At 42.1% G+C, this 26,874-nt stretch overlaps 1 protein-coding gene across 1 annotated transcript; it reads right to left on the bottom strand.

Annotated features, from left to right (window-relative positions):
• Positions 1–5,824: 5,824 nt before the first annotated feature.
• On the bottom strand, positions 5,825–25,593 carry mrtfbb (myocardin related transcription factor Bb). Its single transcript, XM_030789984.1, has 16 exons — positions 25,514–25,593; positions 21,386–21,621; positions 15,637–15,702; positions 14,064–14,119; positions 13,683–13,758; positions 13,310–13,471; positions 12,941–13,119; positions 11,904–12,041; positions 10,296–10,543; positions 9,680–9,827; positions 8,756–9,538; positions 8,513–8,644; positions 7,767–7,931; positions 7,498–7,629; positions 7,255–7,315; positions 5,825–7,069 (listed from the first exon to the last, which is right to left on the bottom strand). The coding sequence occupies exons 2-16, from the start codon at positions 21,537–21,539 to the stop codon at positions 6,591–6,593; spliced, it is 2,979 nt and encodes a 992-aa protein (XP_030645844.1). The 5' UTR covers positions 21,540–21,621; positions 25,514–25,593; the 3' UTR covers positions 5,825–6,590.
• Positions 25,594–26,874: the final 1,281 nt, after the last annotated feature.

Below are 26,874 nucleotides of genomic sequence, written 5' to 3' on the forward strand. Positions count from 1 at the left end.
TTTTTGTGCAAAATGTATTCTTGTGTTTTACTCCTTTTAATAAATGTAGTTATGTGTGTATTCAGATGTGGTAATATTCAAAACATATCGCATCAGAGAGCCTATGTCCTCCTCTTGTTAACAGAGAAGGCAGGGTGGTTGTATTTGCAAGTATGCAAATATATATCTGCAAGTCTGCAATATGATGAGAACTTGCTTTTGTCAATACGTTCAGTCAAAATAAAAAGTGAATGGTTTATGTCTTTTTGTTATAATTCAAAGGGTTTTTGGTATTAATATCAAATTATTATTTAATTGGTATTCAATATGTTGCTCTATCAGTTTTCCAGTTCATATGCTACACATTTTTTTCTTTTCTTTTTTTTACTCTTTTCAGATACCTACACTTTTTTAGCTATCTTGTATTTCAAGTAATTAATTCCTAGATAGGTTGTACTTAAGAGTGAATTATTTGAGGTTAAACTGCGTTTGACTCTGCAGTTTGGTGTCAAATACAGGAAACAATGGAGCAGATTCTTAGAAGTGGAACTGAAAGATGGGGAGTTTCAAAAAAAAAAAAAAGTACGAGGGAAAAACAAATGACTCGATTGAAGTTTGTGTGCTGTCAAAATGAATTCCAAGTTTCCAAGTAATAAGGTAAAAGTATTCTGCATTAGCATTTATAGTTCAATAAATTTAGTGCCCACCCCTATTCAAAATGACTGTTATAAAATTAGAATTTTCATCCTCATACATAACCACATAGTTTAAATGCACTGCTCAGGTTCCTGGTGTTTCAAATTTATGGACTACTTCCTCACCTGCTCCACAGGAATTCTTTCATGTAGGTTACACTCAGAATTTCTGTTAACTAACATATGCCTTTGGATTTATTTCTGTCATGATTTAAGTAATCAAGGTCTGAATTGTTCTTCATAATTTAAGGATACGCATATGGATTTTTTGGTCCTTGTTCTAAAACTGTGTTCTTACCATACCTTTGGTGTATGTTTGTGAAGAGGTTCTCCACCCTAATTTTTAGGTCTGTTAATTGGCGTAAATCACACACCATCGGGCCTGCTGAGTGGACTTCTCTTCAGCTGCGGTTCTTTACTTGTACCGAAAAATGAAACCGTATCGTGTGTCCATGGACGAAACACCGTTTGTGTATGTAGCTGGTGGTATTTGAAACAAGGGGATATTGAACTCTTCATCCTCGAGAAGACTGCTGTTGAGCGGGACGTGTTTCCTTCAGCATGAAGAAGCAGATACTTTCAGACGAGGAAGAATTGGACTGGATTTCAGATCAGCTAAACCAACTGTCCGTGAGGAGGCAAAATCTCACAGACCGAAAGAATGTTCTGGCATTGCTAATTGATTTTAAGCAAAGTGCTGGCTACAGTGCCTCAGGTTGGTAAGAAGGATTATACTCTCTAATCTTATTGTGTGTTTCAAAGTTTGAACCATTTTAGCAATGACGGCAAATGCTGTAATCATTGTTCAGCAAAAGTAAGTGATGTTCTTAAAAGTTCTCCCTGGAATATCTGAATATTGAAATTATTTTAGCTTTAGCTTTGCATGCCAGCTCTTTTCCACACAGTAATAAGCATATATATTCAGATATAACATTTATGTATATAAAACTCTGTGAGACACTGATGTAACAAATGACAGAAACTGTACAGCGGTATGCTTTTAAATGATACTTGTGTATAAATTTAGTACCTAACAAGTCTGTGTAATGATATTAATAGGTTTGATATTGATACATTAAATCAAGATATAAATGACACAATATGCCAGGAATGTAGGATACAGATATTACTGATGTTTGTGATTCGTGATGAGCAGACTACACGAGTGAGAAGTCTGAGGCCGACAGCGTCGATGAGCAGCTGCGAGATCTTGCTGAGACGAAACGTGAGCTGCAGGAACGAAAGGACAGGATTCTGCGGAGAACGGCCAATACTTTGAGTACAGTTCCCGACAAAGCATCTTCTGGTACCCTCATCTGTAAAAACCCCTCTGAGAGAGACCCCTCCATCCATAAATGACTTTTAATAAAGAGCCTTTTATCTTTAAATACCTTTTCAGCATAAACAAATGAGTAAACAAACAAAGAGACAAACTTTCTTTTTACTAGACTCTTGGTACGAAGATGATATAATCTTGTTATGCCTACTTATACAAAACAACAACAACAACAACAAAAAACAAAAACAAACAAACAAAAAAAAGATTTCTGCATCATGTCCACTTCTACAAAATACTGATGTTCAAGTCTGCACTCATTTTTCTCTTATACCAGTGTTGATGTTTTTAGATAATATTGTCTTCAACTCGTTTTTTCTGTCATTATGCTTCATAGGCAATGTCATCTCAGCTCAGGAGCCAGGCCAACTACAAAGCCCACTAAGTGTTATTTTCATTGAACCCCCTCCTTCATATCCAGGTGAGTGATAAAGACCTGATATAGCAGACTTCTTCTTTATTATACAAAACCAAAAGAGTGGGTTGGCTGAATGGAAAAAAAAGTAAGTTCAATAAAAAAAACTCTAAATACGAACTGTATGTGATCGTAACGTTTTCTTTGGGCTTGAGAGGTAATTGAATGGTGTTCTGCGCAGCTCCCCAAGTCATCCTGGACGTCGAGAAATTGCCTGCGTGCCCCTCTCCAACGCAATGTCCGTCATGTCTGCAGTACATAACCACGGAGACAAAGAGCATCGTCGGAAACGTAGCCTGGTTAGTGTGTCTCATTTCAACCATGCTTTGGTAAGTTGCCTTCAATTTCTTCTTTTCCTACTACTGCACTTAACAGATATCCGCCTGTTTTTCAGTACCATTTTGATTATTCAATACCATTTTTTTATTATTATTATTACCTTCGGACTGTCCATCGTTACACTGTGTCTAAGGCCTGAGGGGGACGCTGCTCTCACTCTCCTGTTTTCTGTTTAGCTGTGTGGCTGGATGCTGTCTCATTCCCTTCTGTACCGACCGTTTCAAAGATGTGAAGCATAGTTGCCCGAGGTGTCGCAGTCACATTCACACGCTGCGAAAGCTATGACGGCTGGGACTGTGCTATGTTACCAAAAACTCAACGCAGCTTGACACAGCGCTCACGATGTGGAAATGCTAAAAGGGTCTAACTTTAGACATTAAAACACTGTCTCACACTTCACATTCTTAAGTCTCAGGGAAACGTGTAGTATGGCGATGGAATAATTCACTGTGAATTTTCTTTTAATGGCTTAATGCATTGAGTACTCTCTGTTTGGAACAACCGAATAACGGGCAGCATAGTTTTTGTTTAATGCTGTATGCCAATTTGTCTTGTCATGGTGTCAGTCATTCACTCACTGTCTAAGCCGCTTATCCTAATTACGGTCGCAGGAGGTGCTAGAGGTGGGGAAACACCCTGGACAGGTTGCCAGCCCAGCGCAGGGCAGACAGGCAAACACATTCACGCACACATTCACACCTAAGGGCAATTTAGTACTTCAAATTTGCCTCACTTGCATGTCTTTGGACTGTGGGAGGAAACCGGAGCCCCCTGGAGGAAACCCATGCAGACAGGGGGAGAACATGCAAATGGCTCACAGAAAGGACTCTGGCCGCCCGACTGGGAATTGGACCCAGGATCAGACCCACTGGGCAAGATGAAATACCTCTCTTGTGGTGCCCGATTCAGATCAAAGCCGAGGAGACAGAGAGTTGATCCGTGTAAAATGTTGATTATTTAGCATGTCATCTACTACTGTCTCTGATATTCAACTTGATGCAAGATAAAATGTTTGCAAAGTATTGTCTATTCATTTTTAATAATCTCTTTTAATAATCTTAGCTGGAATTTACCTATTTTAAAACAGAATCAAATTAGATGTCCATTATCATTTTATTGACAAAAAAACTTTATATACAATAAAACTATGTACAAAGATATCCTAAACATACTATTTACACAATGCACAGTTGTGCTACCTCTGTATAAAAATGTATATATCGTGTATAAATATATACACTGTGCAAAACCTATGGCATACAATCTTTTTTTTCCTCTGTTTTGCAACACCAATTCCAATAAGGGAACAAAAAAAAGAACATGTCCACCTTAGTTTCCAGCACATTTTTTTTTTTTATCTCTTTTGCAGGTGGAGAGAAAGTACAATAAACCCGTTCTTACAAACTGATTTGATGTCTGTAAAGTCTCTAAAACGGCACACACTGAGTACACAATTCTGTTTAATCACTTCTTCTGAAGTCAGTCTGAAGCTGTCACTGGTGTTTCTCACAGTTGTTCAGATGGGGTTTCCGCCTAGAATGCTCTCAATTCATTAAGCTAAATATCTGTGTGATTAACAAATGAAAGCTGCAAAGCTATTTACAGCGTATTTCTATTGCTAAGACATTTCCCCACAGTCAGCTCATCTTTGGCCTAAAGCTGAAATGACTCTCACAGGTAACCTGGCATTACATTCCTGCTCTTATTGCTGCTATGCAACTATCTACCTTGTAAAAAAAATTAACATCGGTTAATTACATTGGTCTTTGGACAGAGAACTGATTGTCATGGAGTTTGTTCTGTAACTGAGGCCAAGTCTGTGTTATCTTTTTGGCGTCGTTCCAACTCAAACTGCAGAGAAAGATAAATGAGATGGATAACATGCCCCAGCACATGGGAAAGGCTGATGTACAGCTTATGAACATAAATCTCATACTAAAACACGAACACGCTAAAGTAAAACAAAAACAAATAAAAAGATATTCGATAGAAAATATTTGGCAGTCTCATCCAACCAACAGTCTGAAATGCTGCCAGCAGATGTCGCTAAATTTTCACATTTCACAAAAGAACCAGCAGACGTGTAAAAAAAAAAAAAAGAAAGAGAAAAAGTCAAAAGTAACCGATTGATTCTTTCTTAAATGTACTAAATAGTGATCTCAAGACAATCTATTCGCACAGCCAAAAACAGGGTACCATCTAGATGTCAGACTGAGGTCATGGTAGATCAGAAGGGCTGTGGGGTTTTGGGATTGTAATTGTTGCAACCCGCTTTGCTAACACTTTTCTATAGAGAGGCACAGTAAAAGGCAGCCAAAGCTAGCTGCGGTCTGACTTTCTCTCTCACACACGTACACCTGTTTTGAGAGCCAACCTGCAGTACGGTGACCTGTCCTCTCAGTCCAGTCATCCGAGTCACAAGGGGAAATTCCGAAGGGAATTAGCTATCTCTGATTCAGACAGCTAGTCCCTACAGTCAAAAACAACCATCAATGCTACGTATACCATTTCAGCTGATTTGTACAATGGGCTGATTCCTGTCCAGACCCACAAAGGGTGAGGACAAGACAATAGTGTTGTAAAGTAAAGCCCTTTTGTTGATATGATAAAGGCCTGGCTAGCCCCATGGTCATGCCCTGGAATCATGTGCTTCCAACTCTGGCCCCACAGCGAGACAGTGAGGTAGTGCATATTAGGTTTGGTAAACAAACTCACACTGACCTGTCCACAGACTGGCTTCCAGAATGTAAACTCTCCATCTGCCAGCGGCATGGTGTATGTAAAATTCTCTGTCAGAATGACTGAGGGAAACCCTGGTGTCAGTTTCTTTGCATTTTGTGCCATGGTTGTGAACGACTACAAACCAAATGCTTTTCACACCATGCATCCAAAGCTTGGCTTGAAAAGTTTTCTGAATCCTCTGTCTAGAAGCTTCTATAAGACATCAGTTACAAATCTTCAAAGAAGATGAAAGTGATGCTGTAAATATTCATGAAAATAACAAAGCAGCGCCCCCCCCCCCCCCCCCCTCCCCTTTTTTCCTTTCTGCTGTGTTCTGTGCAAAATCTAGAGTTGATTACAGTGTGGATAAAAAAGTAAATAGGAATAGAGTTTTTGCTTTTCAATATAGTTATTTGACAAAGGCACACGGCGTTACAGGGCATGCCTTACATTTCAGTTACCCAACTCCTTTATGTCTCTTCAACTCGGAGTAAGTGATCTTTATCAGATCCTTAAAAGTAAAGCCATGCTGAGATGCTGAGCCATAATACTAAAACCACTTTCTATAACAGCTCACATTCATTACTGGAGAGCTGCCCCAGCCACATGTGGAAGTAAGGTGTGGAGGTAAGGCAAATTTTACTGATATCAACCAAATATGCACACAATTTTTTTCCCTCTTCACCCTTTCAGTGTCTTGAGAGAAATTCTTGCAACCATGCTCCGTTCTGGCACTTTTTGAGTAGTGTATGTGTATACCAACTTGCCCGTAAGTGGGCACCAGGTACATACATGGGAATATCTCAGCAGATATTTAACCCTTTTTTTTTGATAATCTCTGTCTTGTTTATAATTCTGGATAGTGAGTGCCCTTGCGGGGACCCTTACAGTGGGACAAACATGTCTTTAACAGTAAAGCATTCCCTTATGGGCATCTCCCACCACTGCAGAGCTGATATGAAAAGTGTTTTGTGTAAATCTCTGAGCTAACAGGATGTTTCACCTCACATTCTGTGAACGCGTCGGATTTCCACGAGCAGTACCTGCAACATGTTTCTCATTTCTACAACTGCCAGTTATACCCGCTGACACATTCTAACAGTCATCAGTCCCAGTGTAATGGCAGGTCATTTGAGTCCAGAAAGTCGGAGGAGAAGACGCCCCCAGGAGGGGGGATGCCTGCGGTCCCAGGCATGGTGAGGTCAAGCCATTCCATGTTGTCAAGGTTGGTGTCTTGCAGGTGGAGGGCTGATGGAGGTGCGTCCGAGAAGGCTAGCTCGGTGGTGTCCATGGGTGAATGGGGCTGCTCCAGCAGCTGGCTATGGAGCTCTTCCATAAGACGCAGCGTCCGAGTCTCTGTGTCGCCAGACAGCGTGCCCTCCAAGAGGGCCTCCAGCTGGTTGTCTGTGGCCAGAGCCACCAGGCTGTGAGAATGATCTTGGGTCTGGGAGGGCGGCTGAGCCACTTGAACCTGAGGTGGAGGACGGGACAGCACTGTGTTGATTGGCAGAGTGGTGACACTGGCCGTCACTGGTAGCATCTTATCCAGGGAAAGAGGGTCATGCTTGACCAGCGGGGATATTTCTGTGCAGAAGCAGAAGCAGAAGCAGAAAATATGTCGCTAATAAACAAAAATAATTTACAACTGGAAACCCTGAGCTATTGCATGGATTTAAAAAAGCCTTTTTAAACAAACAAATAAATCTTTTTTTTTTTTGAGAAACTTTTGAATCGTTTTTTTTTTTTTTTTTTTTTCATTTATTTCTCACCTCCGCTCTCGATCAGAACATCAAATAAATCATCCATGTGCTGGCTGGTCGCTGTGGGAACCTTCAAAGGGAGAAAGTAGAAAGGGCTTAAGATTATGACGATTGCCAAACCAAACGCTTTCAAAATCACAACCAAATGCTTCGAGTGTTTGATACAGACTTCATGCTTTACTAACATGCAAGACATGCATACCTGCACCTAACTGTTCTGTACACATTTAAGACCAAAAATGGGAGCAGTACCTGTACAGATGCCTGGAGGCCACGAGTCTGTTTGACTGCTTCCTCGTAACGGGGTGGGTCTTTCCCCTTTGGGCTGTGACTGGGAAAGGTGGAGGGATGAAGGATGTAGGAGGGCTGGCAGGGTGATGGAGGCTGGTGAAAACAAGTAAAGTTTCTCATTTTTACGACTGTACGCAATCTACAAAACACACGTGAAGTTGAAGTATAGTGTAAAAACCAATACAGAATGAACAGGTGTGGATGGGGCAGGGAAGTTAAAACAATCATACTTTATGAGTAGGTCCATTTGGGGTGGTTTGTCTAGGGGAGTTTCTGCTGGAGATGCCTGCCTCTGGGGAGCTGTTGAGGAAACTCCGGGGCAGCTCTGTCAATGGCTGGGTCTGGTTCAACCTGTACTGGAACCCAGAGTTGGATGTGCTACACAATGGCCCAGCCTGTAGAGGGAAAAGACAGTGAGTAAGTGTACTTTCTTCCTGAGGCAGTGCAGATTATGTAAACAGAAGTATTTGAGGTTCTATGCAGCACAGCGGAGTTTTCAGCTTTGTGTGTTTCTGTCTGCTCGTCACTCGACACTTGTTGGAGTAACCGGAGCCCTTGTTGGAGCTGCTTTTGATGATATTAGGGGAGGAATTCATCACCTGACCTCAGCTGATGTTACCTTGGCAATGCGAAAGACAAATGGCTAAGTAATAGATACACTCAGGGAGTCGAAGCTGGGCTTTCCATTTCATACTCTGAGCCAAGTCTCTGAGAAATGGGACAGTGCTTTGTCATTACAACAGTATGCTGAAGATTTATAGAGTGCATGAGAAATCTAATGGGAGAGAAAAGGTCAAGAAAACAGACTTGAGGCTATTTTCAACTGAAATGTAGCTTCCACTTATTTACTGATAATTTCAACGGGGTCTTTGGTCCCTGGAGGAGACAGATCTATGAAACAAGAGCCAAAAACAACAAACTACCGTGGACATGATTGGTTACACATTGATCAAGAGCTGATGTGCTGCATCCTGACCTGAGGTGTGGACTGATTCGTCGGGTTTGTAAGCTGTGGAGGTGCTGAAGTCTCCATATTCTGGGGTTGCAGAGGCGAGGTCTGGATGAGGCCTTGGGCTGGACTGGAGGCAGCTGTTTGGAGAACTTGGGACTGTGTCTGTATGGGTTAAATTATTTAACCAATCAGAAAGTGTACCAAGTAAAATACTAACAGAGAGACTAACGGAGAGTACGGCACGGTTGCGACTGAGCACTGGGATACCTGAGGCTTGATGCTGTTGTTGGAGAGCTGGATGGCGGTGGGCAGAGACACTGGCATTAAGACCTGAGTGCCAGGCTGAGCTGCCAGCACAGCCTGAGGTTGCTGAAGCACTTGAGGAACTTGCTGAGCGCTGATGTAGAACTGAGGCATGGGGGCTGGGTGCACTTGAGCTGGGAGCTCCTCCTGTTTAATCCCTGCTATTTGTGCCACAGAATTTTGTGTGGAGGAGCAGCTTGGAGCAATGCTGTTCTCCTCTTTGATGGGAACAGGTGGGCAAGGCTCCGGCTGCTGGCAGTTGGCTTGTTGGCTCCTCTTCTCCACCTCTAACTGCATCTTCAGCTCCTCCACCAGCCTCTGCTCATGCTCTAACTTACGTATCAGCTCCTCGATCTGACGCTCCTTCTCGTGCAAGCGCTGGTCTTTTTCAGATACCTTGGTGTCCATGGCGATGTCCTCAGGCAGCAGCTTGTGAGATGACATCCCTGTTGTCGTTGACCGCCCTGGAGACGGTGTGCCCAGGTTCTTGCCGACACTATCTCCCCCACCAGCTTCTTCCGTGCTAATGTTTGAGACCTCAGACTGGCCAGGGGACACTGGAGGCGTGGAGTTCATGGCCTCGGGCTGCACGGCCCCTGAGGGGGTGCTTGTTTCCATGGCAACGGCGGGTTGTGCACTGCTGACGCAGGGGCTCTCTTGGTAGGGTTTAAGTCTCTCTATGAGGTCCGTCTTCGTGCCAGACACAGGTAGGCCACGCAGCTTTAGCTCCATCTTAAGCTCTGGCACCTAAAGGAGAAGCCATTTCAAAACAATTACATCTCAACCCCCCCGAGCTGTCTCTGTGAGGAATCTGTACCATTTCCAGCTGCAGCTGTTTGCGTGCTACATGCCGTGTGCGATTAGTCTGACATGTTGAGTAAAACACACCTTCATTTCATCCAGGTTGGCAGGCAGTGGGCCAGGTTTGCGATTGGCCAGGGTGTGGTTCTGACGGGCCAGAGCAGTGCCGGGCAGGGACGCCACAATGGGAGCTGGCAAGCCAGGGCTGTTTTTGTTCTGACCCTCCATAACTGTTCTGCAGTGGAGAGAGGAGGGGAAGAGGAGAAAGAGAAGGAAGGAGGAGGGGAGCTATTAAAAAGAAACGGAACTTCCTGTGTCCTCATCATTCACAATCAACAATCTCTGGCAAGAACAATGGTAGTAGGAATATATCTGGCACTAGCAGGAGCTCAAGTGGAAACTAATGTAAAGAACAGTTTTACTAAAACCCAGGTGTTGACGTGCTGAGTTAAACAAAACTGATTGGTTAAACGGTAGCATTTTAGAGCCATTATTCACAGCTAACAATGTTTGCATTCCTCGCGGCCTTGCATAACTGGCCTGCCGCAGCCATGCTCTGGGTTCAGACCCATTCAGTGCGATTTGATTAACCGTAACTGGGAGAACATGAAGACCAGCAGCGGACAGATAAGAGCTGGGACTTTAGCGCTGGAGGGAGATCAGATTGAAGTAATAAGTAGGGGCTGTTTCAACAGGCACATACTTCAGTGGTGCTGGTAGAATGGCCTGATAGTTAAACTGCTGCTGCTGCTGGCTGAGGATCTGCAGGTGGAGAAACTGTTGTTGCTGCTGGAGCAGGCGGGCGTAAGCAGAATCCATGGGAGCCTCGTTGTGGTCCTGTTTTTGGTCCGGCGGGATGTACTGGTGATACTTGAGCTTTTTCACCCTAGGTTTGGGCTCCTTGCACTTTTTGCTTCGGTTCTTGTCGCCGGCCTGTTTGGCCTGGCTTTGCTGAAAAAGAAAAGGGTGAATGAGAATCAAGGCAGAGGGCAACCACACACCTGAAAAAATAAAGGCGTGACATCTAACTGATCCCAGGCCAGGATTAACACTTAAGTCAGCAATTAAAGCTCAACCTGGGACTGAAAGATTTGTAGAGGTAGAAAGCAACGCCAGTGAATAGGTGCAACATTGGGTGTTAACTCCCACCTAAAATGACAGGATAAGGAAACAGGATGAATGGAACAGGTTGTGACCCTTATTGTTTGAAAGCACTGAGTTACAGGATACACGTAAAAATGGCTTGGCATCTGACGGAGGGAGTAGAAAGCCACAAAAAAAATGTAATAACGTCATTTCAAGTTCAGCTTATGCAAGCAGAGGTCATCAAATACACCAACTCCCTTTTACTGGCTCAGTCAGAGGGAGGGACAGTACACTCAAAGAGAGAGAGAGAAAAAAAGAAGCTATGTGGAATATGCTCTGAGGGCAAGGATTAGAATAAATGCACAAGTTATTGCCTCACTCTTGCTTTTCTCTTCTCAGCTTTCATCAATTTTCCACTGTATAACGAACAAAAGTGTTTCTTTTGACCGCCGATTGAAGACAGAAGTCAGCTGTTGGTGGTTAATTTAAGTCCCTGGATTGGGTACACTTTGAGGTCTTGCTTTTTACTCTAAGCTGCCCTTGACGTGACTGTACTCCTTTTGTCACGTTACTGTGACCCCCACGGCCTTTTCATGATGACAAAACACAGCCCTGGTGTCCTCCCATGGCATCTTATCACAGTTTTAAGCTTTCAAAGGAAGCAACAGAGCAGCTACAACTGATCAAGGAAGCTTAACTGACAGACGTCTTTTTCGTGTCTGTGGGATATTAGCAGTGTGTGGGAGATCATTTACAAAAACACCTCACAATTTCTTTTATGTGTGTGTGTGTGTTTTGTAGATTCAAATCCAAGAAAAAAATAGATCCATTATGTACTACTTATGTGTCAGATGGGTCTAATTATGTATAAACAGGCACGTCATGTTTTGCTTCCCGGAGGCCTGATTACAGCTTAATGGTACAGGAGGCCCAATCTACTAATCTACAGTAAATCAATGAGTCTTCCAAAATCATGTCAAGTATTAGGTAATGCTGGTTCAGTATTGAGGATTTATGTTGATCACATAATTACAAAAATAGCTAACTTTCTGTCCGATATGATTTTCGGTGTCACGTAACTCTGTGCTGTGAACTGCGGTCAAAATAACAGAGTGAATTTTGATATCCATATCTCAGTTTCTGAAATGCAAGTCATTGATCCTTTATTTAAGAGGAGAGAGAATAGTCTGGGAATGACATCATATGGCTAATCTCATTGGTTTACCTTGATGAGGGTGGGGCTGGGCTTTGTGGGGGCTACAGTGGTTACTGGTTGAGGAGTGATGATGGGGGAACTGTTCGTTTGGTCCTTGGCTGGCGCTATGAGCAAGTCTGATGCATTCTGGGATGTAGGCACACACATCTGAGATAAAAGAGACAGATGAACACTGATAAAAACCACATGGCCATGACACTAAACCCACAAACTAAGAAGAACAAGATCGAATTTAGTCCAAAGGCAAGAAGACAACGGATGGCATCCATTAGTCAGAGTAAAGAGGTGGTGTTAGTTTTCGCAGTTATTTTAAATGACCATTTAAAATAATTTTAAATGAAAAACAAAACTAAACAAGAAAACAAAACAGTGGAACCATGCTTCTGATAAAGATGAATTCATATCAGAAATAACCAGAGGGAAATCAGCTACATATGTAGTTTTGTTTAAAAATGGCTCAAACAACTATAATAATCAGACTGCGATTGGGCATGTCTGATTGATTAAACTGAGGGCTCAAAACAGTGCTGAACTTGAGTTTTGATTTCCTATTGTTATTTCTTTCTTTCTTTTTTTTTTTTTGTATTTGTTTGGGGCGACTCCACTCATCAGCATGGTATGGTGACAGTTAGATGTAGCAGTGTCAACCATAAATATTTCACGCAAACTGATGTGCAGCATATGCAGTGTAAGTTGTAAGTTCACTTGTTTTAAGAGAAAGTAAAGTTACGCATATGAATTTAATTATACCAGTTATTGAAAGCAGAAAACATTATACTGGGCTTCTTTTTAAACTACTACATACAAATACATTTTTTTTTTTTGGCCTGCATGGACTGGTGCTTGCATTGGTCATGAAATAGTCATAGAACACTTCTGTTTTGCACGCTTAATTGAGTCAGTCGATTAAATCATGCCGTTAATTGACCTGAGAAATTACTTGAACATGCCAGTCCCTACAGTTAAGTGAAATTCATCTTGATCAGTACTGGCATATAGCTGTAAAGTCCCAGTAATATGCAGGGAATGGTGATTGGACAGGTCACCTGCAGGTTGGAGCTGGTGGGTGAGGAGGTGGGTAGTGCCTCCGGGAGCCTGGACTCTTTAGGCGAGGCCCCTGATCCCTGAGACTCCTGACTAGCCGGTTGCTCAGGAGACAGAGCGTCGCTGCTGTCTTCCTCAAAGTTATACACATCCAGTGTCTTGGGGTAGTTTATCCCACCTACTGTGGGACCAGAATCAAGAAACACAGGCCTTGTTGAGAGAGGAAACCTGAGAGTGAAGCACATGTAGTATATTCACATTGCTGATCTATTCACAATGAACCTTGTGTTGGGAGCAAAATAACACTGACTTCGGCATATAGCCAAGTGCCAAAGCTAAATATGTATAGATCATGTGACTACTGAATCTACCAATGATAGCTTCTTTAACGCTGGAGTCCATGGGCAGGATGTTCTTCTCCACCAGTTCCATTGGGCCAGGACGCTGGGCTATCTTCTCGTTGAGATCGTCAGCCAGACGGGCTCGTTTCAGTTTCATCTGAGTGGCCTGCAGAGAAGGCTCTGCCTGGGTCTCTGTCCCACCATCAATAACACAGAGCAGTGAACAACATGTTATATAACATCCCCAAAACTGTGAGCAGTTCTTAGAAAGCAACAAAAAGACCTAACTGTCTGAAGTGGTTTATACTTTGTAGATTTTTCGTCAGCACTGATTAGACTAATCTTTCACGATAAAAGCTTTTACCTAGAAGTGATAACCAAACTGAACTGACGGGGTAGTTACCTTGCAGGATGTGCATGCGAACCAGTTCGGCTCGCTCGGGTCTGCTACGAATTTTGTGCTTTAGGAAATTCTCTGTCTGTAAGAAAGTAACAATTGAAACAATTCAAACCAACAATACACTGATGCTGTAAACAGACTATAGGTAAATTCCAGAGGTATTCTTATTACTCACATTTCAAGGGATATTTTTTTTCTAGTTTTTGTCTTGTTTTTACGTAGCTTTTATCAGTCTTTCGATAAAAAATAACCTCAGTAAACAGACAAATTATACTAATTGTATTTGGAGAACAACCTGAGCAAAAACATGATCCACAGAGGCTTGAAACTGTTCATGTGGCTTGTGTCTGAGAGGTGACTGAGTGAATATATTGTGCTATTTACCCTGGCTCTCTCCAGGCTTCTGATCTGTTCGTGAAAAGCTGCAGGACTCTTCAGCGCTGGAAGACAGAACACATCACTCAAGATCAGTCAGAACAAACAGTCAGTCAAAAACAAACAGGTAACCACATAAAGGGCACATTACTGTATGAATGACACGTGTTAAAGTGTACATAACGCATCCTTGTCTAACACCAGAACTAACGGTTATCAAGTAACCGAACGGTTCTGGTAAAAGTGCTGAAAACATTGTGTACGTTTTGCACCGACATGTGAAAACTGTATATTTGTTCGGTAAATCAGCATGCATTTGTCTTAAGGAATATTCCAGATAATTAAGTTCCTCTATAATATGTTCATATCATTACATCACTGTATGTTTTTAAAAAGTTTACTACGACAAAAACTACTCGCTGAGAACATTCATTTCACGAGCATGCTTAAAGCAAGATTATGCAGATATGGCCGTAAAAAAACAACGTTTCCGTGTCAGAAAATGATCACATGAAGTGAAACCAGAGACTCAGCAGTTGGAGGGGACTGTGACAACTTGTGCTTTAGGAAAACTACTCAGAGACAATCATCACAGCACTTAGTGAGACACAAAACCTCACTTTTTTTTTTCTTCCTTCACTGAATGGGAAGTTGCTTTTACATGGCTGCAGCTGATGAGATCAACAGGAAATGACTGCTACACTCATTCATGTCATACCACAGACTCTGAGACTTTGATTTTGTTAAGACTGATTTTACTCGTCTTTCCTTTAGCGGCTGTCATCCGGTGTATCAGTCTAAAATTCACTTCAACTTTGGAAACCGAAACCTTTCTATACTAGCATCTAACTTCCACATTAACTGAAAATCTCTGTTTGGGTGTGAGAACCAGAGTCACTGAGCATTAAGTGACTGTCTGTGTGGTGGATTTATCACAGCTTATTGACCAGTGCAGAAGGCCCAGTCGTTGACTCATAGACTATGTTTCGGGAGCTTGGTGTTCAACAGGAGAGGCCTTCAGTTACAGAGACCAGTTACAGAGAATGAGAGACAAAGAGAGGGAGAGAGAGAGAGAGAGAAAGAAAGAGCTCCCGCTGTTCCAGACAGACATCACTCACACCCTTGTTCTCTCCTCTTTTCTTATCAGTGTGTATCCTCAATAGACTTTGCTTTCTTTTATTAGAACCACTCCTCTTAACACCGTTCTGAATAAAGAAAAAAACAAAAAACACCTCTCTGTGCCAAAGGACAAATCCATTAAGAACTGCAACTAGTATTAAATGCACGCCACATTACAGAGTGTATAGTATAAAGTGTATAGTGATGGTGTGGTGTGGCGTGGTGTGTGTGTGTGCGTGTGTGTGTGTGCTAATGAGAATAAACTTTTAAAGAGCGGAATCTCTGTGTGGGGTTAGCTAACATTTATTTGTCGTCCAATCGGAAACTGCTAATGTGTAAATAAGCTGTTTCTGCTTCATCAATCAACCCTCGACAGCTGATCAGGGTGGACCTGAGGGCTTTTTAATGAAATGTTTCTAGTTAATTTTCAACAGGTCACTGACTGTAAAGTGGGCATACTCACGTGGTATAATGCCCTGGTCCACGAGCTGCTCCCGTGTGCGTCTCTGCTGCAGTCTGAGCTGGAGGACTGTTGAAGATAAAGGAGACAACAGTAAAAATAAACCATCCACAGCCAAACTGGTCCACTGGTAAAATGGGTTTTCATGTTTAACACTGCAAATACCCTAAGTTTGTTGGTAAGTCTGCAATACAAGGCAAACGTATCAACCAACCAAACTTACAGAAAATGCCATCCATTTCTCACCAGGCTGGTGAAAAGATTTCTATTACCTTGTTCTTTATGATTTTATTCAATTGTTTTATTAATTGTTTAATTTTTATTTTATTGTTCTTTTCTCTTTAAGCAGACTGAGTAAATGGGACAGCAAAACATGCATCTGACAAGAGCAAAGATTGATCGCACTGACTCAACACCAGACTTTACGGCCCACAGAGAGAGATCGAGAGAGAGATATATAAACAAGAAAAAGCCCTCTTGAGAACCTCAGCGAAGAAAAAAAAAAGGGTGATTATAAACAGTGCAGAGCTCCTATCAGCATCAACTATAAGCTGGACATGATGTCATCCAAGTGTTGGCTGAACTGTGTCTCTTTTGTAAGTGCCGGCCCATAAAAAGTGAATTGCTTAGTCTTGGATTGGATGGTTAAGCACTGATCCATTAAAACCCCTGGAACATCAATAGAGAAAGAAATGCCTGGGTGCAGAAGTGAAAAATGTTGAGCGTTACACACAGCATTTCAAATCCTTGGAAAGACCTCAATGTTATTTTTCCAGCATAATAAACTTCAGGAGGGGCTCAGATTAAACATTTATAAACAAGCGAGCGTGGACATGTTATTTCAAGCAGGCTAACACCGCTCTTCTGCAAAAATATTTGAAGAGAAAGGTGACGGCTGATGGTGACGAATGATGGCGTTGTGTGAGAAACGTGGCCCCCACGTCGTTGTCGACCCCAACCCCCCCCCTCCCCACTCCCCCGTTCATGGAGAACCTCACTCTGCCTCCAGAGCTAGAGCCAGCAAGACCCAGGCCTGCTGCAAATCTCGGGGGAGCGTTGTTACGTCTGATCAGGGGGCTGACTCATTCCTGCTAAAATAAACTCAGAGCCTGTGAGAACAAGTCCTGGGAAACATATGGGGCTGGGGGCAGAAAGGGGGGATGAGTCCAGTTGTACAGCGGACACTTCTCTCCCTATGCGGCTGGAGGGCAAGGACTCCGCAGCGGAGGGAAAGATTTTGTTCTCAAAGACCAAAAAATTCATCGGCTCAGTCCAAAAGCATGGAACACTCTGTGCCCTTCTATGTTTCCCACTGTCCACGCCAACAGGGTTACGGAGGTCCTTGGAGATGACGGCTATACAAGACAGCAAAAGATCGCCATTGGCTGATTTCAATATTACCTCAAATATCCATTAAAAATACAGAACTATGCCAGCAGCAAGACACTTTTATGAAAACAATACAACTTATGGGATGACGAGTTAGAGGATGGCTGTAGGACGGGCTGTAGTTTATCGCATCATCAGTGGAGTAGATCATCTGATGCCTGAGGTCAAACTGATTCGTCTAATGGTAGTGGTGATGTTCTCTGAACCCTGGCTAACCTCTCTGAGTTGCAAGCTAACTCAACATATCTCTTTCCAACTATGCCATAAACACAGTCACCCAAGATTTTCTGCACTTCCACTTTTCACTTCATTTAAACCCCAGTCGACCCTGGTCTGTGTTGTGCTCAGGATATCTCTGAATGAGTAGACGCTTGCTTCATTTTTAAAGCTAACATTACTGGACACTCTTCACATAAATATAAAGAAGTGGTATTGTTATGGCTAGAAATCCCCCTCAACTCTGACCGATGTGTAGATGTTTAAGAGACAGACTAACATTGACCCAGGCGATGTTGACACTGCAGCTGTAAAATAAATGTTCTCAACCACAGAGATTACTGTATCTATACTATTGATTATAGAGCGGTTCCAGGCAGTATACAATGAAAGTACTTCATGCTGAGTCAGTCCTGAGAAGTAATGAGTGGTTTCTCATTTTGTTTGATACGCTGGTGACGAGTAATATCCCAACGTCTTACTCAAGGGTTCTTCCTCATATTCTAAATCAAAAGCATGCCAAGTTTAAAAAAGAAAACAGATATTTTTTCATATGCTTACTAGAGTAGTCTTTGAAACAAGCAATACTGTGGTTAAAAGAAAACATCGTGTGGGTACTTCCCTAAAGGTATTTTGGAGAAGACTCATGTTATCAAGTGGGATATCAGCCAGCCAGATGAAAACTGAACCAAAAACAGTAGGGATTGAAAGCTTTAAATTTCACTCCAGCCGCATCAAAACCATTTGATCAAAAAGTTTCCACAAAAAAAAAAGGAAAGAAAAAAAAACCCCCACAATCATCCTAACTGATTAATGAGAATGTTTTTTTCTTTATAAAGTCATATCGATAGAAAAACATTTGGCACTGATGTTAGAAAAGCTCTTGAAACCATTCTGATGCTATCTCATTTTACCACCTCCCGTAGGGCTTGTCCTACATTGCACTATCATTTCCTGGTAGCGCTCTGCATTTCATGACTCCTAACAGGTTAACATAGCCAAATACAATTCATACTGCCACTGGCAACATAGCAATTCATTTTCATGGCCAAACACTGCCAGCATCTCTCTTAGTCCTCTGAACTGAAGCGGCATACTGAGCGCACAGAGGGCAATGAGAGATCCTGGGAGTCAGAGAGAGCTAAAGTGGCACCTGATTTGAATTTACCCCTGCAGACGGCTGGGGTCTCCACTTCGAGGCACGCCATGGAGGTGAGAGATGAGTCGGACAGTGGCCGTGTCTGGAGTCCCATGGATTGCTCGAAGCAATGAAGGGCTGATGCAAAGCAGCGTAGTTTGCCAGGGATAACCCCAGCTTGGGAGTTAAATTACGATTTGTTGTTAAGAGTCCTTTCAGTTACTCCCTTCTCCTCTACCTCAGCTCTGTGCCAGTGGTTCTCTGCGGAGCAACTGAACACTCTCTCTGCTCCGGCTCAGCTCTTGCTCAGCCAGTGAGCACCGGGGGGAGGAGGGACTAAGAGGTGCCTGCTGTTAACCCTTTTCTGGGATCGGTAACATGCCCCACGAAACAATCGCTGAACAGGAGAAAACCCGTACAAAACTTCAGGAGAAAACTCAGGTCTTGCCTGTGGTTCGGCTTGTTTTTTTCTCAAAAAATAAAAAAACAACAAAAAACCACCCAAACAAACAAACAAATAAACAACAACAACAAAAAAACTGATGAAGTAAATCCATGTAAAAATTCCAGCGCTCCCTGAGAAAGAGAGTTATTATATGTTTTTCTCCCCCAGAATGTTGTCACTGAACAAAAATGCCCCCATCCAAAAAAGAAATCTCATAAAGTGGCCCATGGGACATCACTGTTTATCATAGAAACAGTCTGTAGTTGTGAAAAGAGAATGTCTGACATTAAGGACTTGGCAGCATTTGTTTTTCACTCAGCTTTCATTTTTTTCCGCTTCGCTGGAGCAAAAATTTACTTGGAATTAGTGGATATCATAAACTACCATCAGCATCTTCTCTGTTTTTGTTTACTCTTAACGTTCTAAACAACTTCTGCACATTACCGTTGTTGAAAGGGATAACAAATTCATTTGTATATGCCCAGTGCCATTTATGAAAAAAAAAATGAATTGATTTAGTAGGTTCACGTGAACTGGAGTCACATAGATATGTATCTCGGTTAACAGATGTGTGGAAATAAATATTTTTGAGGCAAAAACAGTTTAGACAAGTTCTCAACAAGCCAAATCAGAAAGGAGCAGAACCATGGGTAAACCGGAGGTCAAACAAAGAAAGCAAGCACAAAGTAAAAGACAGGAAAATGATAACAAGGGAATGAGCTGAAATTTTCAGGCACTTACTAACCACTCTGTGGTACATGAGTCAAAGAAGAAAGACAGAACAGTACATGTCATTTGCAGCTGCAAGTGGATTCATTTGGATTCAGGAGCACTGACTCAAATACTTTCATAATTAATACGATCACGACCCCAGACAAGCTCGTTTGCTTAATGACGCTTATCAGATATAACGTGTGAAGTAAGAATGGGAGAAGATTTCCCTGATGAGATGTAATGATGGTCATTTTGGTCAATGTCAGGTCACAGAGGAGTGGAGGAGCACGCTGCCCTTCCTGGGACACAATCAGGTTGGTTAACCCGAGTGTTGGTGAGCGGGTGTGGACACCGCACTAAGAGCTCCTTAGAACTCCACATTTAGCACAGGCTCTCAGATCAATAACATGTATGGAACTGATGGAGCAAGAATCAATAAAGATTCATTGCAGTAAGAAGCTCCGAGGAAATGTCAAACTATACCGCTGTTAAATTGTTTTCGCGTGCAGGCAAAACGCTAAAATGCTAAACTATAATTATTCTAATTCCCATTTCCTCGAAGCTCAAGAATCTCCTGTAGAAGTTGCAATTCTCGTAATACTACTTATTTCAACATTTACGTGTCCTCCTTTCTAAACTGTTATTCAACAATCAAGATAACCATCTATCCTTGGATATGTTCCTGTGCACAAAAAACGATGATGGTAATGATATCCATCACAAGTATTCTTTTTGCATGTGATGGAATTGTATACACATTAATCAATGAACGCATCTGGAGACTTTCACCATGCGCGAGTGCCACAGATTGCAATGCTATAAGTCAACATTAAAACCCTATTTCTATAATGCCAACATCTATGCGTTTGGTAATCATTTACCAAACACAAGCCAGCAAAAGCAAACAGGCACATTCCTCTTTCATTTTTGTAATAATGAGTCGTGGTTAGTCACTGTTTCAGTTGTGTCCCACAGGCTCGTAGATGGGGGGGGAGGTGCAGGGTATGGCATAACACAACACTGGACTTGACGAGAGAGGGACTCTTGTTTTGGGAGTTGAATTACAGGCATGCCTGTTGAGGTTTTTGCTTCCTTCCACCCCCCCCCCCCTTTGCTCTAAATTACCAGCAGCCCTCAGGACACACTGACATCCTCTCCCTAAGTGTCTGTCTCCCGGGTATGGATGAACAGTGGGAGGAGACCATGTGCTTGTGCTGTGCATGTCCAGTCCCAGACACTGCATGCGAACACGTCGATGGGCAGTTTGGCATGGTTCAGTACCAGACTGGAAGCTAGACGTGCCCTCTCTTGGCACCCTCACATCAGGGTTCACATACCAGTAAAACATTTCCAGACAGGGGCTTTGGCGAAGGCTGTGAGAACAGTCACAGAGATGACCAGCGAAAAAAAAAAAAAAAGAATGTCACAGAGGTCTTAAAAAAAAAAAAATGTAAAAATTGCCACGACGCTTTTCCACAGCATCTGAGTTGAGACAAAACATCTGAACAAATTGATCAAAAGCTTGAGAGTAAGTTGTAGGGCTTTTTTATCAGAAACAAATCGATTTTGATAGAAAAACAAATCACGCATTACATCATGGTTTACCAGGAATGGATCTCAAAAACAGCCCAAAATCACTTTGGAATAGAGTCAAATGCACTGTTTACGTTGTGATTACATACTGGCGTCCACATGTAATTCCTGCGTGATTCCCCACTTTTCCTTATAAACAAATTATTTAACCGTCTAGAGGGCCTTATTTTCTCAGTGGCAGGTCAGTACTGAAAGTTACTGGATAATAAGGAAATAGCAGCTGGAGAGCAGTGTTTCTGAGCTGGCTGGAGGCTCACCGTTCCTGCGTTCTTTGATGGGCGGAAGGCTATGGCTGGACTGTAGGGACAACTCCTCCATTTCATGGGTCACTGCCTCACTTCTTGGACTTGGCACCAGCATCCCGAGCAGGCTGAGGTCCCCCTCCACACCCAGACACCCCTGGGACTCCATGTCTCCTCAGGGGGAGGAGGAAGGGTCTCCCTGGAAACCAATAGGCTGGAACGGACAACTGGTGGGAATCTTGCGGTTGATCCTGTACAGGAGACACATCAGACGTTCAGCAATTAGCAACCCCCAGCTAGTTTCAGATGGGCTTTTGAGAAGCTGAAAGCACTGGTCAAAATGAGGATGGCAAACATGAATAATCCTTATGTAATTTTACAAATTCAGGTTTGAAGTAATCTGAATTGTACCTGAAACCACATAAATAAAATTGAGACAGCTGGAGAGAGGATGCAACACGCTTTGGTTTGTACATTGCTTTCACTTTGTACACAAATGCAATGCAATTTATCAAGAGAAGTTGGCCAGCAGAATTAAAGATTAATGACGCTCTGCGCTATTTTCCCTGGTACTGATCAATAAAAACAAGGTTCTGCCTGCTTATATGAACCATTAGATTCCAACGTAGCGCACCAAATAAATTACACTACATAAACTTCTTGCCAGGTATTATTTACTACACTATGAGCTCTGGTGTAAACCTCATCAGAAATCTTAAATAATACACAAACCTACATTTTAATTTGCTGGGTAAATAAAACTGAAGTCATTTATGGAGTTCTCTGCTTTGTTGTATGTGAGAGCTAAAACGACATGTTGGAACTGTTAATATGCTCTCTGTCTTAAAACAGGCATGTGGTCGGGAGAACTGAAGGAAGAGCTACCTCCGCATTATCTTTTGTCTTAATACATCATAACATAACTCCTCAACCATCCAGTCAAATGGAGTTTTTTTCGGTGAACCCTCTAGCGCAATATAGCACTTCACAGACTGACAGAGCAGTAAAACTATACGTTGTATATGTCTTTGCTTGGCTCCTATCCAGGTCTGGGTATGGGAGTGTATTCATAAAGCCACGGTACACAGCTGTTCAGTGTCGTATTCTGACAGATGTCGGCTGAGCAACATGATCCAAATCATGTGTAGGGAGTTAGGTCATCAAAGCACACAGACTAGTCGTCTACATGACACTTATAACTCAAGCTTTTGGTTCAGAAGTCAGTCTGTAATTGTCTGTATGGTGTCTAGTTCTCTTTTTCATGTGCAGAGTTCTGACAGACATGAGCACAAATCAGAAAAGGTGGTTCTATTATGAAATCTCTATTGTATGAGGCAGTTTATATCTGTGACAGGGATCAGGTTGAGATTTTGGAGCTTTGAAAGGTTCTGCTTGGCTTGCAAGAAAACCTCAAGTGAACTGACGTGGAAGATATAGGAAACTTTAGAATGAAGTAACCAATTACAATCAGCAAATGAGACTAAATTGCCCCTAGTTTAATATAGGAAATTCAAGGAAGATGTATTTGTTGTTTGTTGCACGCTAAATTCAAACACTTGTTGATGTAAACTGTTACTTTTTGGTATGCGCTTTCCTTTTAATCACGTTTGGTTTTTGTTTCCTTCTTCCAATAAGTCTATCTGATTAGTACAGATGCTTCTTTATTACACAGGCCTATCTAATCAGAAAAACATGTAAATACTATGAAGATAACAATGTCTCCAGGCTTTACTTCAGAACCCCACCCACTGGCTGTCCCATCTGTGCTTCAAAGAACTTAACAAAACACAATTTCTCAAATCTCGCTCGTGTTGTATGAGAATGTCCACATGCAGCTGGTGGGCAAGTGTTCAAAACTGCAGTTAATTCTTGAATTGACCGGTATCTTCTTCGGAAAGAGTGCTGCCCTTACCTATAAACAGAGCCAAGCCATCACGGACGTTTTGGCTCTCTTAATCTCAATATCTTCAAGTGTTTACGGTGCTCCGAGCTATCCCGATAAAGATGTGGAACAAACAATATTTACGAAATTGTTTTTGGTGGTTAGATTGTTGATTGTCATGAAAGAACAATAAATCATTTTAGCCACAGAATTTAGACCGATTGTTTGTTATTATGGATGCATAAAACAGAGGAATTGAAACGGCCTTGATCATCGGGTAAGAGGATTCGACCAGTTTGTTGATATACTATTAACACTGAACAGCCAATAAGTCCATTTGCCAAGTACTTCATGTCTTTAAAGCCAGATCCGAAAGATTCTTTTTTGAGCAAGGTTTACTTGCGCACTGGGCCAAGGGTATCCCTATCGCTTGACTGACTGCGTTGAATTTCAAAGCTATTGGAATAGTGCTTCCTGTTCCAAAAAGATCCATGATAACAAATACATTAATCTGAATTATTAGCTAGCCACACTAAGGTTACCTGACATTTGGATCTAAATCAAGGGAATTAAATTAAATGTGACAATTAATATGCACAAAACCCTGTTTCATAAGAAAACAGGATGTGTTGCCAGCAACAACATCACCAAAAAAAAAAAACACCTAAAAGAATCTAAACTAAATGAGTATTCCAGAATTTGTTTTCATGCCGTCTGGACAACTTAAGACAGATCCTGCTAGCTGGCCAGATTCAGGCTTAAGGTGTAACTAAGTTCAGATGCAGAGTGTATTCCGCATGACGTCCACAGAAGAAACAGGGGGCCCTTTCCCTCCCCCTATGCAGATCATAAAGATTGAAAATCAAAGTGAATTTTGGCAGGCACAAGAACGTACGACGGTGGGTGTTTGGTTACAGGTGTCTGCTAATGTTTTTTTTTTTTTTTGGTCATGCCATATTGTTAGCTAACTGCTCTCCTCGTCCGCTCCACCGTCAATGCCAAACTCGAGAAGAAGTGACTGCAACTTGGCAAGAACAGTGCTACTCATCCTGTTTTGACAAAGACAAATGTGTTCTTGGAGAGCGCTCTGACTATCTCGCAGAAAAGGTCAGAGTATTCTCTCTGTGACATGCAGACAGCTTACGTAATAAATTTGCTTGTTTGTAACATATTTTAATAACACTATTAAACTGGTAAAAAGAAATCTGATATTACAGTTTTATCAGGGAATATCAGGGAACAGGGTCTTATCTGAATCTAGGATTCAAAGAGGCTATTTGAGAGTATGTTATCAAGATAACTATTACTCGTCAAATAAAACCGTATAGCCTTAAATTTGGTGTCTTCTTTTTAAACTGAACATTTTGTGATTATTACTTAGGGTGTTCTAACCTAAGCATCGTCACTGAGGAAGTTCCCCAAACAACGCCCACAGCCTTCTCATCGTCAAGTCCTCTCGGAGGCTTTGAGCAATTCAGAGCTGACGGTGGGAAAGAGAGAGGCAGTTCCCTGTGGACCACTGACTTCTCTTTGAAGCCAAGCAGAACACATCTGCCATACACTGGCTTAGGTTGTTGGGGGGGGGGGGGGGGGGACGTTTGCCCAACTAAAACAGGATGATAAATTCATGTCCAATATCTATCAAAGTTCAGGGTTTTTCGCGCAAATTTTAAATCCATAAACTTACAAGCGATGGATGACACTGAATTTTCGAGGCATGTCTGATTATCAGTTAAACTGCCTAGTCGTTCAGTATCACAGCCTTTGCTGAAACACGTGTGACAACTTATCAACAGATGGCACTGTAGCACTCATTTCGCAAAGGATCTCCTCTCTATAATGCTTATGCTGTTGGTCATAAAGCCCTCAAACACTCAGACACAATGATGGCAAGTACTCTATTTGCTTTAGTTTTCAACATGACTGATATTGTTGTGGAAAAAGATTCAATGCAATGTGTTGCATGCTTTATTTATGTAAACATACCTCACTGTTTAATTTATCAACATTCAATCTAATAACATTCAATTACCAACATTCAATCTAATTTCACAATTCAAACAAGAATGGACAAGAATGGCTGGTTTTATTTACTCAACAAATATCCAAAACAATAGCTATACTGCATTCACTGAAGTGGAACCAACACTCCTCTGCAATACTTCTGTCTCCTATATTCATCGCTAAAACTCGTCTGTCGGGTCCAGCAAGTACACATACAATATATTGGTATACATATATAAGATAGGTATGCGAGTCACCTGTCAGAGGAGAGGGGAGTATAGGTGAAAGACGCCCCGCCTCGTGTCGGCTCTGTCAAAGCGTCACTAGGTCGTCATGGTGCTCCCGTGCCTGAGTCACACAAACAAATAACATTAGAAATATTATAGCACGAGGACGATATATCAAAAGAAAAACAATAAAAAAAATCTGTCAATTCTCCCTCAAAGCATATCATCAACCGGCTGGCAAAAACGACGTCTTTCAGAAAACTTCCGTTCGCACGGGGTATATACCAGCATGTAAACAAGGTAAGGGGAGAAATAAAGGAACACTGGTGTGCATCAAATCAAACACAGTTGCTGTGGCAACTGTAATCTGCCAGGGGAGTGACACTTGTGAGTGAACAATAGCGGGACAGATATTTCTGGATGAGGGCCTCCTCTCTGAAGAGTCCATTCTGAGATGTGAGAAACACGCTACTAAAGGTGCCGGACTGAAACAGTCTGTGGTCCTGGCTCACTGCGCAAACACACCATGAATACGAATTTAACAAAATATTTCAGCCTGTGTCGTCTCACACTCTCCGATCCCTCAAACGGCATATCCAATTTATATTTCTGCTTAGGCTGAGCACGAGAGCGTATGATGGAAATTTCAGACTCGTTCTTTCCATTGCGCGTGGCGCTATATGTTTTCATATCTCTCTCAAGTGCACGAAAGCACTTTTCCATTTTCAGAAAATTTCATAACCTACCGCGCCGTAGGGTAAGTGAAATGACTGTATTTTCTCTCGATGAGCATTGGAATAAGATGAAATAACTTGGTGAGTGCTGCGATCGTATTATCTTCTGAGAATTAAAAACATCAGGCTGATGAATGTCTAAACTTGTCCAGACACTGGAGAGCCCATAGATGAGTGGGCCAGGAATTGTTTTCTTCTTGGCTGCTCACGTAATCTGATTTACAGATTTAAATTGAATTCTGTGGAATAAAGTTTCTTTTTTCTTTTCCATTGTACAACACTGATTGCGCAATCGTCGCCTCTCTCCAGCCAAACAATCATTCACGCCTTATCTTACGAAAATACAATTTTCTCACTCAAAATTGCGCGCGGTGTTGTTTTTTTCAATAAGAAACAGGTGTGCAGAAAAAGGACTAAATTTGTAACCAGACAATATTGACCCAATCTGGGCTGACACAAAGTTTGTCAGCTTTCTGTCATCTCCGACCGCGGGGAGACAGTCCACGCTCGGAAGCATCTACTCCAACTAGGACAGGAAGTGGACACAAACATGTGACTAAGCACTCGTAAACACACCACCTGTCTACGAGGATCTCGGGGAAAAGGGCGGCATGAGAAAATCATTCCATTAAAATATGATTCATACTCATTAATTTT

This window comes from Chanos chanos, chromosome 13 (assembly GCF_902362185.1).
Source record: "Chanos chanos chromosome 13, fChaCha1.1, whole genome shotgun sequence".
Classification (NCBI taxonomy): domain Eukaryota; kingdom Metazoa; phylum Chordata; class Actinopteri; order Gonorynchiformes; family Chanidae; genus Chanos; species Chanos chanos.